The sequence below is a fragment of the Geospiza fortis genome, unplaced genomic scaffold (genome assembly GCF_000277835.1).
Source record: "Geospiza fortis unplaced genomic scaffold, GeoFor_1.0 scaffold138, whole genome shotgun sequence".
NCBI lineage: Eukaryota > Metazoa > Chordata > Aves > Passeriformes > Thraupidae > Geospiza > Geospiza fortis.
This window is the reverse complement of record NW_005054307.1, coordinates 4802831-4817460: the sequence shown is the minus strand read 5'-3', so window position 1 is coordinate 4817460 and position 14630 is coordinate 4802831. Positions and strand designations below refer to the sequence as shown.

The window sequence follows — 14630 nt, the reverse complement described above, 5'->3', positions numbered from 1 at the left end:
TCTGGGTGAGCTGTACTATTGTCTTCCTCTGAGTTTGTTGTTATTACTGATGTTTCCCCAAAGCCTTTTACCATTCATCAGGAACTGAAGAGGTAAAGACTTCTATTGTTTTGAGATTAAACTTCTTATCATCCTCACAAGCAAAATAAGAAAACGCAGGAAGGATTGTGAAGATTGTGACTGTCATATTCTCTCAAAGATAAACAAGAGAAAGTTAGGCAAGAGAAACAGAACAAATAAAGGGAAACAATGTTGTCTTTATCTCCGTCCCTTGGAAAAGCAAAAAGGATCTAGTGGGAGACTGTAATCCTGGAAGAAAATGAAGCTTGCAAACTGAGGCTTCTTTTGCACTTGTTGCATACCAGCCTATTGATACAGCAGAGTTGGATTATGTGAAGTGTAGACATCTTCCACTACCAGGAGGCAGATTTGAGAGTGAAGTGGAAAGAGATTATATGAATTAACATTAAGCTGTTCTAAATATCTAAAAATGTAAGGGACTTTTTGATTTATTCATAGTCTTAGAACAATGTACTTGTTCTGTGGGATGATTGAGCTGGTCTAGCTAACCATGACAATCAGGTATCACTGAGTGATTATGTCTAAAATAAAAAGAGAACAAATCAGTTTTTAAAACTTTTCCAAAAAGTAGATTAAATGGTTTGCTTCCCAAGAAAAGTGTGATTCACTTGGCCTTGGAAGGTTACATTTGTTTTGATATGGAGTGGCTTAAATGACAGATGAAGTGAGTGACAGGAAGATTTAGGGGTTCTCTAGGAATGTCAAGAACTGTGACTTAGTGCATGAAGAGACTGGCCTATGGCATCTGATCTATACCTTCTCGGCAGATTTGCTGATTTATTTTTTTTAGGGCCAATATTCATGATAAATACTAACATGCAATAGATATGCTGGGGGCTTGTCCATACAGAAGAGCAGTGAATAGTTTTGAGGTTTCCCTGAGGCAGTGGCACACACACACACAGATCAGCACATATCTTGGGTCAGGAGACTTAGAAGATGCATGTGTATCTTGTTTAGCTTTTTCTTTCAACTTTTCCTTATGGAATGACTGAACATGTCATAAGCCCTTTCTTGGATCTGTACTGTTGATTGCTTCAGTCCTAAGGTTGTATTAAGTAGCTGGTAAGTCCCATCACTTGCTCATTCTGATAGCACAACTTGATAAGAAAGGTGTGGCAGTATCTAAGGTAATGAAGTCTAGAATAGCATTTCCAAATAGCAAAATGGAAAAACAAGATATCTGGAAAGATATGCTGTGGTGAGGGAGTTCAGTGTTTTGGTGGACTATTGAGAAAGGCTGTCATGCACATATAAGTGATGAAAATTACTTGCATGGATGCATCACACCAGAGGATCAGAGTGAGATTAATTCCTGACATTTCTTTATGCTTGACATGAAAGTCTCATAACCTAAAACCAAAGAAAAGTAACATTTCATCATGGAGATTGTGGCTTATGGACGAATTAATTCTACAGCTTGCTTTGAATGTGACTGTGAACGTGGATGTAACAAACTGTAGAGGGATAGATAAAACTGAGAGATGAGAGATGCTGAGGAAGCTCCTTCTTTGGAGCCTCAAATTTCAGCCAAACAACCTGAGGTACATGGTTTCTTTCACTTTGAAGTTAGCCCTGCACTGAACTGGAGACTGGATGGGTGTGATCTCCAGGATTCCCTCCAACCAAAATTTTGCCACGAAACTTTGGCTTTGGATTCATCAGCTTTCTGGAAGAGTTGGGCACCTCTTAAAAGAGAGCCTTTTCAATGGGGGTCAGAGAAGTTGGAATGATTTAGCCTCAGTGAAGTGTTTGGAGATGGAGTTAGAGCTAAACTCTAAGGGTCCTTTGTTTCAGGATTCAGGAAAGCTTTGAAAGAAGTGAAACTTTTAAGTAGTTGGAAATATAGAAATAAAACACTTTTTGCAAACTTAAAAATATGTACATCTGGGATATGGAAACTACAGGAGCCTCTAATCCTCTTAAATTGTTTCTCTATTGCTGTCTTCTGAAAAATTTTTGTTTGGGGAAGCAAAATATTTTTCACAGGGAAGTTTTTAATCTATGGTTTCAGTGTGTTCTTTATAATGGGAGCAGGTTAAGGACACCCTGACAGAATTAAGAATGCCTGCAGAAGGATGGGTTACCAAAATCAGACTGGGTGGCAATGTGGAGTGCCACTCCCATAATCTCCAATGGCATGTGCTGTAGCTGGATTTCCTATTCTTCTTAATTGGGAAAGGACTGAACCTTGTTGCTTCATGTCTGCAAATGCAAAACCGTTCAGGGTAATGTTTACCTTGTTACAGTTTTCCCCCTACCTTTTACAAGTTTGAGGAAATCAGTTTCAGGATTCTCATTGCAGGGTTCATATAGATTTTTCTTGTGGTTCATCAGGAGAATTAGAGAAGATACTGGTTAAGTTCTACCCCTATCAAAAATTTATCTGTAGGGTTAGGGTTAGGGTTAGGGTTAGTGCACTCTTAATGCACTATTGAAACTCAGTGTAAGGCTGCCAAACACTTACCAGACCTCTGCCTCAACGTGGACTTAGCCAGACTTCCTTCTCACTCACCCTTATGCAGCATAAACTCTTAAACTCTTGTTTTGCTGGAAGTTGCAGCTGTGGAGACTCTTTCTGCTGATATGTTGGGGTTTTTTAGGGGATATTATTAGCTTGTTGAAATGAAACTGCTGTTGATATGAAAAGCTTTAATATGAAACCAGGATGAGGTGACCTGAAACTAGGATGACTTCATTGTTTTGCCAACTAGATATATATTCTTATAAGGCTATAATGTCTTGGCCATGTACAAGTGGGTGATAATGAAGATTAAGATGTAGTTTTATAGCACTAATACTAAACAGCATGATAGTCCCACTTTTAAGCAAATGGAGGAACCAACTATTCATCAATATCCCATCTGTGCCATTGAAGACGACAGCACTGGCCACTGCCTTACTTGATTCAGATGGATCACTGAATGAACTGTTGACCACCAATACAAACTGTTAAATTACTTACAGCTTATTGTGTACAGTCCATTCAGGGCAGGTGGAATAGATGATCTTTAAAATTCCTTTTCAACCCAAACCATTCAGTGCTTCTATGCTCATTAGCAAAGATTTCTAAGGGTCTTCCTTCTGTCTTCCCTGTCTTCTGTTAGTTGTCTTGATCCCATAAAATCAGCACAAAAAAATTCTCTGTTTGGGGTATTGCCATCGAGGTTCCCTGGCACCACCACAGTGCAGTCCCCAGCTCACTCACTGGGTAGAAACTGGCTGGCAAGTGGAAGATGTGAGACCCTGGAAGTGAGTGCTGGAGAACCAAGCAGGGCTGGAAGAGACTGAGCAGAAACACATTTCATCCCTGCTGAGAGACCTGGAGGCAGAGAGGAGAGCAGGACTTGAAAAAGTGGTGCTATCAACCCCCTTTGCATGGAAGTGCCATTGCAGGGACTCCTGGTACTCAGATGTTCAGAGGGAATTACAATACTTCTTAAATACCTCCTGAGATTGAAAGCACTGTCAGTATCGATGGACTGAAGCCTGAAGTTCTGCTAGTTTATCCTGGAGCAGGGTAGCTTAAAATCGCTGTGTCTGACCTTTCTTCCTTATCTCAGGGAGAGAGGGGAACATTTATGAGTAAGAAAGAAGGAAAAGAAACTGCAGCAAAACTTTGATGCTTCCACAGAGTGAGTCTCTCCTGTTTTCAGATCTTACTAATCCTCTCTTAAAACTTTTTGTCTTTTTGCTGCCAAGTAGAAGCCAGAATATTCTTTGTTCTTGCCATCTCTATGCAGGACTTGGAAGATAATGACAGGCAACAAAGAGTTAAGCAACTAACTAAAGTATAATGGAAAATAGCTGTCTTCCTTTTGAAGCTGAAGGTGACATTTGAAAATCCATGTATTTGGTAGCTAGTTACTGCTTGCTGTGTTGTACGTGCCTCAGTGTCTCACAGGACTTTTACACAGACCAGGACAAATGGCAGTTTGCATGATAAAGTACATTTACAATTGGTTTTAATTTATTAAACTGAGGGTGGGCTAGGCTTTTAAATGTTGTCTGTTGATCAAGAGACTACACAGCTTGAGGTTAACAAAATGCTGGAAGAGGAAAGAGTATAAATAGAAACACCACTTCCTTGTTGAGTAGAAGCCAAACTTGTGGGTGAACCTTTCTATATGAGAATTTGCTGAGGTCCAGATAAGCAGCTGAATGCAGATTTCTGAAGACACCAAAACCTCTGAGTTCTGAGGGAGGATATACATAGTATATACTGAGGACTGGACTAGGTATTTCTTTCCTGTGGAACACCTGGCTGCAGTTCTTAGAAAAAGATACCAGTGGAACTTGGAGAATGTTGGTGAAAATCCAGTATCAGCTTAGTGAAAGGAGAAATGTATTTGTGATCTTTCAGTGGAACACTGATTATTTGGGCCTGGAAAAGGCTTAATATAACTGAAAAACAGCCTCCCAAGACTGAGGATTTGAAACACAAGCTGATCTGGACAGTAGGATAAATAAGCCTACTACTTTCTTTTCAAACTTTAAATATTTTCCCATTGATAAGGAAGGGAATATTTTACAGCAATAAGCATGATTGGTTTTTTCCTGATAAATTTTCCCAGTAAAGTACTGCATATTACAGATTATGCTGCTGATATTTAAACCATATTACATTTCATGAAGTGCCCTCTATTTCTAATTCTTATAGACTTTAAACTGTATACATCATTTTTTGATATATGACTTAGATTTATTTTCGAGAGGAGTTTTATGACTGAAATTTACACAATGCTTAAACCAAGGTATATATGAGCCAGAATCTAAGTGGTTTTTTAAATAAGTAATTTTGTCTTTTATCCCCTGATTAAAATACAGCTTTAAAGTTGCTCTAGTTCAAACAAATTATTCAAGAAATCTTATGGCCTGTATTTTTACAGGAGTTTAGGCTAGGTGATTACCATAGTCCTTCTGCCCTTATCTGTGAACATATTTGCAGTTCTGATGAAAGACTTTATGGGGGCGCTTTCCACTAAGGTCATGTATTTGTGATTTTTCTTCAGAGCCAGGTTTCAGTTGCTTAGTTTGGCAAAAAATATGGTGGTATACCTATTTACATCAAGATTGTGTAAGAGAACTTGTTTGGGGGGGCTTTCTCCCAGGTTTGGAGGGGAGGGAGGGTGGCTTGGTTGTTCGGGGTTTTTCCCCAGTCAAAAGCTATCAACTAAAATGTTTGAAGTGCTCAAAAGGACCCACACAGTTCCTGCACCCAAAGGTTTGTGCTCTCATGGATGTCTGTCTGTCTGGTGTTTGGCATCATCCCCCTTCCTCACATAGTGGTAGGTGGGTGGGAAGAGGAGATCACAGGGTTGCAGAGGAACAGAGGAAAACCCAGGCCAGAGGGAAGCATTTTAAAGGCTGAGCCTGAAGAGGAAAGACAAACTATGACTTGCACTTAAGGAAAGAGATTAGACTGTAAGTCAATGGGAAACAAAGGCAAGCTAAACAAAAAAACCAAAACCAAAACAAAAAGCAAAAAAAAAAAGAACAAACAAAAAAACACCACAAAAAAAAAATTGGGTGGCTAAACATGATGAGTCAGCCATGGTGAGCTAGATAGGGTTGGGAATTGATAGAGCTGGGGAGGTATGTCACAGTTAATTAATTATTTGGGCCAGTAGATATAAGGATGACTAATTGGTTGAATATTTGAGATAGGAACCAGTGAAAGTACACTGAAAATACCAATTTATCTGGAAAAATAGTCCATCCTGCTGGATGTTTTAGACAGTTTGGTGTCTTTGGCAGCTGCCTATCACTGCTTCAACTCCATAAACTCAAATAATAAAAGTCTGTACAAAGAGTCATGGCTTATCCTTGCAGGACCATATGCCTGAAAATTTAGCAAGATGTTGGGGTTTCCCCATTTTATTTTTTTTTAACAAAGAAAAATTCTGCATTGAACTGCAGTTTCACAAAGGCACTTTGAATTGTGAAACAGTACAGGTATTCCTATACTGCGCTTGTGAATTTTGGGAGCTGGATGACAAAGTTCTAAGTAAAATTTCATTTCTCTCTAAATGAGTTGTTCTTATTCTTCCTTTCTTATGATCATTTATGACCTTTTGGTCCCGATTACGAACCAAGAGTCTTTTCATCTTAAGGAAAACTAATCGCAGGGAAAAAGTATATCCTGGATAGCATTAACACATATGCATTGGGTTTTCTTAATGTGTTCAAAAACTTTTGAATGTTTTGTCAGGGATGATTTGTAAAGACAAGGAGTAGAATGTTGGTTCCTGTGTTTATGGAATCCCTGCTGTAACGTTTTTCAGTGTGTTTATGTAAACACCCAACTTCACCAAGTACGTCCCATTGGACTGCCCAGCCAGCTGTGCCCTTACAGGCTTGGTGAGCATGTCCAGCTCGCTGCAGTCTCCCAGCACCTTCCCAAGGCTTCATCACACAGCTAAGCTCCCTGATCTAGGGACAGGGTATCCTGTGGAGTCTTTCTTCCTGCATTGATCATTGAATATAGGACTAGAAGGGAACACAAACAGGTCATTCATCTTCCTTGTCTTGGCATGATTGAAACCATTCACAACAGATGTTTCTTCAACCCATCTCTGAAGCCCTTTGGAGATTAACCACTGTTAAGAGAAACCATTTTGTTAGGTTGTTCAAAGTGCTTAGGTAGCCTTACTCCTGGAGAAACTGATCTAGCCTAAATTTGGTACAATTTAAATCTGTTTGCAGTCTCATCCACAGCAAGTGTACCAAAAATACACCTTACTGCCCTCTTCCTGCATCTGTTAACCACTTTTACACCTCCCTGAGGCAGGGTGCATTTACAAAGCTTATAATAATTTTTGTTTGCAGGCCTCTACTTCATTATAAATGTAAACTAACTGTTCAACATTCATGATTTTCATGACTGTTATTTACCTTGTTATCTTATAGGTGCTTACAAATTGTGTTTTTCAAGGTACTGGGAGTGGAATGGAAGATTAACTGAATCTCCATCTCCTTCCTTCTCCCACCCCTCTTTTTTTTTAATAGCTCTTGTGAATACAAGTGCTTTGGAGTATTTTATGTAGAGAATTACTAGTTTACTAAGAAGCATCTTTCAACTCCAGAAAAGGCCTTGGAAAGTGTAAACATTAATGAAATTAATAGGCATCAAAGACCCATGACAAAGACAATTATGATGATTCTCTGCATACACTGCTAGGAATAATATTGGGTATTAAAAGCAGACACAAAAAGTAGATATTAGTGCTTGTTTTCATAAAAAAATACCAAATATTGTGTTGTACTTCAGGGATCTGACCAGTCAGAGCTGGGGGGCCATGGCAATATGGAGCAAACATGCATGGACCTCAGTGCCATTGGCTTTTCAGCCTAGCTGGGCACGGGCAGAAGGTGGCTGCTGTTTCCAAAGGCTTCTGCCTGGTGCATTGGCTCTTAAGTAAACCTCTGAAAGAAATGGAATAGGGAAGCCAGAACCACTGGTTTAGCAAAGTTAAACTACAGTAACTTGAACCCTTTTATTTTGAATTGTTGCTGCAGGACTATTTAAAGATACAGACTTCCAAAATATGCCATTACAGAAAACAGTATGAATTCAAATAAAAATAAAACCAAAATTATGTAACTAAATCTTTAATCTTTCTCAGTTGTCTGCTCTTACAAACTATTTACTGACTACTACTAATAGCAGAAGGAGATAATCTGCAAAATCTTTACAGCTTCTGGTACACTCTTCCATTGACAAAGAAAATTGGAGAAGATAGGATAGGTAGACGTTTGTTTTGCAATATCTGAGAAACAAGTTCTGGTTTTGTTTTGTTTTGTTTTGTTTTGTTTTGTTTTGTTTTTTACTACCTCTACCTTTTAAATAAAATTGATAATGTACCTTCTGTCTTAAGAATAAATGTGAAAATAATCTGTCTCTGGTTTATTGCTGTCATCTGCCCATCTGTAGATCAGTACCAGCTGCAGCTTTTGGGATAAACTGAGTTGTGTCTTGTTGGTAAAATCCTGGGCAGAGGTAGCCCCATATATGCAATGGGAGGATTAGTGCCTAGCCTGCCAAGCAGTCTTTGTCCCCATACAGTCAAAACCAGGCCATTTCTCAGAATGCTTTGTCTCTCTCTCTGCACTCATGCACAGATATCTTACACTGCTATGTACCATTTGCTAAATATTAGAACCTAATGGTCCTAAAGTATGCAAAAATAGGGGCCCTGCTTTTTTATTTTTTCCCCTTTTTCCTCACGAATTTTTCCTTTAAATAATTGATACAGATTTTTTTCCCGGGTTTTACAGATCACTTCTCAACGTTTTTGTTTTTATGTTCAAAATTTCTCAGTTCTCTCATTTTCTCTCATGTTCAAAATTGTAAATATAAATGTGGCAACAGAGTCCCCTTTCTCAGGGTATAATTTGATTTTAGGAAGACTGAAGAGGTTTTCTTACTTTATGTAAATTATCAAGGATTTCAGTGATTTAAAAGGGTTTTTTTAACTTTGGTAGGTGACACAGCTGATGATCAAAGTAGAGACTCAAAGGATAAAACTTCATTTCCGGAGACCAGACCGAGGTACAGTCAACCATCACAGGTAGGAGACTTTTTCCTTATGCACACATATGAAACTTCCACAGCAGCTCATTTAAGAAGCATGAATGTCCTGCAGAAGATGATTTCACCACATTCACATCTTCCATTGGCCTTCCCACTCCCAGCCTTCCTCGTCATCTATCATAAAAGCAGCACTGCTATTAATTAGATGGCAATAATATGAAGCCCACTGCTGTGGATTTGAAAAGGAAACAGTAGAAGTCTGCGCTGTATGGTATTGCTGGATATCTTATTTTTATACTTGAGTTGTGCAAGCATGAAACTGTAGCAAGAATGTTCATGAATTGCATAGAAGCCTTAGTGTGGTGAGTAGTGATGGCAAAAGTCACACATTTACATAAACCATCTATTTCCACAACTGCCATTATGAGTAACATGTAAATATGTAGTATAATAGACTGTCTTTATTATGTGTTTCCTTTCTGTTTCTCTACTGTGTGGCTGTAAATCTCAACTTCTTTTTCTTTGGTTTATTTGGTATTTGATACATGTTTGCAGGCGAGGGCTTTTAAGAATATTTCTGCATATGCTGTACATCTTCTCCACATACTCTGAAAATGTTTTTGTACCAAGTATGGGCCTGTTTTCCATTGCCATGTAGTTTTAGATGTTTGCAAGGTGACTGAAGATGTTTGGCTTGGACTTTTTGTGCTTTTGTGATGGTTCATTTATTTTGCTTAACCTATCCTGTCTCTTTTTCCCATATCTCACCTTGGTACTAACAGTGTCTGTCTGTCTGTCTCTTTCCAATACTGTTTCACTATTTATTATTGCTAAGTCCCTTGGTATAGTAGAGGTGTGTGTGACAATTTTCCACCTCTAAGAGTGGTTTGCGTGTATGTGTGGCCTGTAGTCTTCTTTTCTAATTAAAAGTTTAAAACTGTGTCCTGTACAAAAATCTTTTAATTCATTGGAAGTAATGAGTAGTTTGCCTTCTGATAATGTTGTATGAATTAGTTCCAACCAATTGCAAAGTTTTAGTCTGACTTTTAGATCCACATCTGAGCCAGGGTGTTTTGCAACTGAAGTCCTGCAGATCTGGGCAGTATAATTAATTGATGTTGTAGTTATCTACTGGACAAATGTAGTTTCCCTTAATGTGATGTTCTTGCTGGGGATGGTGAACTGCCAGTTACTGCAGCCTCAGTGGTTTGTTCAGTTCTGTGGAATTTCAGGAAAAGAGGAACTTGCATTGATTTTAAGTTTTATGAGTTAGAGAGAAGAAGCAAAGTTTTCAAAATAAAATAGCAGATATTACAGTGAAAATGAAACAAAGATAAATTTTCACCTTTCTATTAAAATGCTTACATGTCACAAATATACAATACATAAAAATACAAAAACATGAACTGGCTTGGGACAGAATCAATTAAATTAAGATCCAGCACTATTTAGGCAATTCATTCCAGAGTATTTGGACTTCACATTTACTCAAAGGAATTCTCAAGTTCTCAAATTAAGTAGAATAATTGTGAATCATGGAAATTAAATGGATAATTCTGGCTATTAGGAAAGAAAGTAATGTTCCTCCTTTCAGTGGTGACTATATTTTTGTAAATTAGTGGGATAATTTACCAATTTAGAGAAACTGGAAAAGCATTGTATTACATATTCAATATGTCATGGAGACATAGCACATCAATTGAAATAATAACCTTGTTAGTATAAAAACACAAATTCTTGAAAAACATAGAACAGTATGCTAAAATATAGTTGTTACTGCAAAGTGGCATCTGATATTTATCATGCAGAACCGAACAAAAGAACATTTAGTTCATCAACCACGTCATCATTTCAGTTACTGGAAACCTGCTTTTATTTTAAAATATAAACTTTTTCACTACTTATTAGATATAAACTTTCTGGAACATGAAAAGTGCTTTTGGAAATGTGATTTAAAGAAGTGTGAAGTAATACTTTGTTCATGGATTTTCAAAGGGGAAATGAGGTTGAGTTTGATTTTTTGAAGAAATTATCTTCTGGGGTGTTTTTTGGTAATGGCCATCATCTTTGGAATTTCCCATTTCCTTAGGTACTGTTGGATTTGCTTGCTGTACAATGACTGAATTGCCAAGTTCGTTTATTTGTATCATCTTGTATAAATTATTTAAACCAATGCACAAATAAAAGTTTACATCAAGATGGTCTTGCTGCCACTCGGAATATGTAACAGAACCTCTTGCAAGCCCTGCCATACCTCAGTTGGGGTTGTTTTCAGCTGTTTGGATATTGCATGCGTGTTAGGGGAATTGCAGGTCATTGGAAACTCCTTGGAGGAAGGAGTTCTCAAAGGCCAACTTAAGCCCAAACATTTTATCTCCTGCTTTGAACAAGCTCCTATATGGAATGTCCTCTCCATCTCCACAAGTATGGACAGGGGGTTGGGAGGGTCATCTCCTGATGCTGGTCAGTCCTAGGGGGATGTGTTGTTGTCCAGCAGAGTAATGAGTGCTCTGGGCCTAATCAAGCGTGTCTGATCCCTCTGAAGTTGCTTCAGGCTCATGAGCTAAAAGTCACACACATATTTAAGTGCTTTTCTGGATTGTGTCCAAAATGGTTAGTGCTCTGCAGGGCCAAGAACTTAGATTAGTCTTATTAGTGATTAAATTGGTAAATAAGTGACCATGAAATACAAAGCTAATTTTAACTGCAACACAATCATAATAGGAAGAGACACTATGATTTGGGTTTTTTATGCTTGTGATTTTTCCATTATTACCATACAATTTCCAGATAATTCAATCTTTATCTACTTTCATTGGGAATTTGAGGTTATAGAAAATAGCAGAATGGAAAGGTTAGTTTTGATACATGAAGAGTGCTAGAGACCCCAGTAATATGATGGGGTTATTTTGATAATGAGCTATTCAATTGGTAAAGCAAATTAGTACAACCATGTATTTTTGCCCTACTGTGAGAGCAATTATGTAGCATATCTATTAGGAGACATAAAAATATTTTTGACAGATGGTATGGCTTTGAATTAGGATTTATGAAGATTATTGTGTGTCTGGTGTCCAGGACACCTGGGATTATTACATTGATGTAAGAAACAACAACAAAAAAATTCCATTTCTGGTAATCACTGTAGTGTTTTGTGTCTCCCTACTGTCACCTTAAAAAGCAGTTCATGTTTATTTGATCTTGCACTTCTGGGTAATCTGACATGGGCCCTTTAGCCAACAGATGTCAGCAGATTTAATGGGGGAAAACTGGACCAGTAAGTGTGTTAAAATAAACTACCAAAAATGAAAGCCATCTTTAGATTTTAAATTAGGATTTTTATCTTGCTGTGTCTTTTTTTTTGTTTTTCCTTATAGTCCTACTTCTCCCTCAAACACTTAATAGTTATTGCCTTCTATCTAAGGAGCTTGTTATATGTTTTCTAGGGCAAGAGAGAATCCCCCAAGGGATTGCTTAATCCATAATTATCTAATTTATATGTTGTTGTTATAGCCACTCTAATTATATACCTTGCTGTGATTCTTATCATCTTAGGACTTAGTTTTCTTTATGAATTGTAATAGTTCTGCTATGATTCTTGTGCCCTTTCTTTTCATAATTTGCTGTTAAAAGCTGAGAACACAGTAGATAGAAGTTCCTGAAGTAAATTTTAAATTATCTGTGATTTTATGCAAATAGAAATAGGTATGCACCATTTTAGGCAAGTATCTAAATAAATTAGGAATTTTTTTTTTATGTTTTAATTGGCATTGACTCATCCTTTATACAGCTGCTGTGTAAAGGATTCTGCATGGATGTAAATAACAGTTTCCTAGACATCTGGTTAGGGGACGTATGAGTCAGAAAGACAGAAATACTATGAAATATAAAATATGTCTTAGTATTTAGATATATATAGTATAAGAGATATGTAGCAGAAGAGATAATGAGAGTTGAGAATCTGCAGAGTAGTAGAAAAATAAATTAGTTTTTTACTCCTCTAGTGAAATTAACAGGTATTGCTGAAGTTGATAGACTTTTAGGATATCCTTTAGAGCTTCCACAGGTGATATAATTCCAAGGCATGAATAATATTACTGTTATTTTGTTTTCTTTTTTTTTTCAATTAAAATGAATTGCTTCTATCAGACCTATTAGTCGCTATTTTTTCCTTAAGTTTGTCTGTCTGGATTATTTTTACAAGTTACTAGAAAAGGAGTTATTACTGATCATGTCTCTGTTCACTTACTGACTCTTGGTTTATGGTTCAGGGGGTCCCATATTTAAAATCACAAGAAGGGTGTTCTGGGCTAGATTTGTTGCATCAGTTTAAATTCCCTACATTTACTTTAGAGAAAGCAGTTTATATTTCAAATTTATTGTGATCACATTATTTGTGATTAGCGTGCTCTCTTTTGACAAAATCCAGGATCTATTGAAAAGGTTGTTGCTTAGCTTGGCTTTTTTTTTTTTCTTAGAAGCTCTTATAAGGTAGAATTCTAGTCATGGCCTGGTTAGACTAATTGATTGTCATATGTCATATTAACTCTAAGATCTTCTTTTTCATATATAAAACCCGTAAGGCATGTTGGTCCATATTTTCTCTCTTCCTAATTGCATATGTAAGCAATAATCACTTACTGAAATTATCCACTCTTAGAAGGGACTGGAATAAGACTGTCTGCACAAGTCATCAAGCATATACTTTTCTCTTAAAAGACAAGCTGGTACCATCAGAAGAAAGATGTTATGTTTTACTCAACTATCATGCATGATCATAAGCTGTAAGAAGTGAAGTTTTAACATTATCTTTAAATAAGAATGACTCGTGGACAGCCTTGGCAGCTGCAATGGACATCACCTTTCTTAGCTTCCTTCTTCCTTTGTGTGTATGGTAAATAGCTGGGACTTCATTCATGGGGAATCCATGTGCAGCCACAGATGGAAAGTGCATATGAAGTAGAGCTGGCATATGATGAGAAAGGCACAGTATATGCTTGTGATCTTACTGAGAATGAAGGTAAATAGCCCATTCAGCTAAAAAAACCCCAAATATTGCATATTACAGCTATTACATTTTACAACTATTGCATGTTACAGCTATTAGTGTGCAATAACATATTTACTTAGTAAAGCTTCATTATATCATAATGTTCCTATTACTATCTGTTAGATAATTTACCAAAATATTTAGGAGGTCTTTTCATTCTAGGAAGATCTCCAGAACACATAGACCAGTGGGCTTTTGTCTGACCTTACTGGACAACTCAGGGGGAAGGGGAGGGATTATATACACGTTATGTATGAATATATTAGGTATATGTACATACATATGACAAAGTCTGCTCCTCATGTCACAAAGGATTAGTTGCAGTGGCCTCACAAAGAGATTTTTATAAACTGTGATTTGTGCAAGCTACTGACCCAGGGTCAACCAGTAAGACCCGGGGTGTCTTGCAAGACTATCACCTTGTATGGTTTTTCTCAATTCTAAGGTGAATAGCTGGACTGATTTCTGTAACACGATACCCAGCTGGGGTCATTCAGATACTTAGTAATCACAGCACCATCATTAATACTATGTCCATTGTCTTTTTTTTTTAAAGGAAAGCATTATATTTTTAGATATAGGGAACTTGGGTGGAAATTGAGAGATGTGAATTGACGTGGTTGTCACCAACTTCCTCTCTGAACTTAGGAAACAGTTCATTTTACAAAACGTAATGCAGTGCTGTCTTACACTTTTCTATAGCACTTTGCAAGTGTGAAATGCTGTTAAACCCTTTGTGTAACTTCAGCTGAGATTTCAGTACAAAAACTGAGGAAGCCTTACAGTCTTCCCAGGTGGGACATGAATGTTCTGTCTGGCCAGCAAATACATGTGAACACAGCAAATGGATTGGAGCAGCCCCCTCTCCCACAGCCCTGCCTGTGGAGCCAGGAATCAGTGCTGCAGTCAGATTGCACAATTTGTGAGGTTTGAGCAACAGAAGACAAAATGACATCCTGTAGGGAA

At 37.5% G+C, this 14630-nt stretch overlaps 1 protein-coding gene across 1 annotated transcript in view; it reads left to right on the top strand.

Moving 5' to 3' along the window:
• The window catches only part of UMAD1 (UBAP1-MVB12-associated (UMA) domain containing 1), a 76188-nt gene that overhangs the window by 49040 nt on the left and 12518 nt on the right, over nucleotides 1–14630 (top strand). The window contains exon 3 of the mRNA XM_005418563.3: nucleotides 8566–8651. Within this exon, the coding sequence (XP_005418620.1) occupies nucleotides 8566–8651 (86 nt within the window). The remainder of the gene's footprint in view (nucleotides 1–8565; nucleotides 8652–14630) is intronic.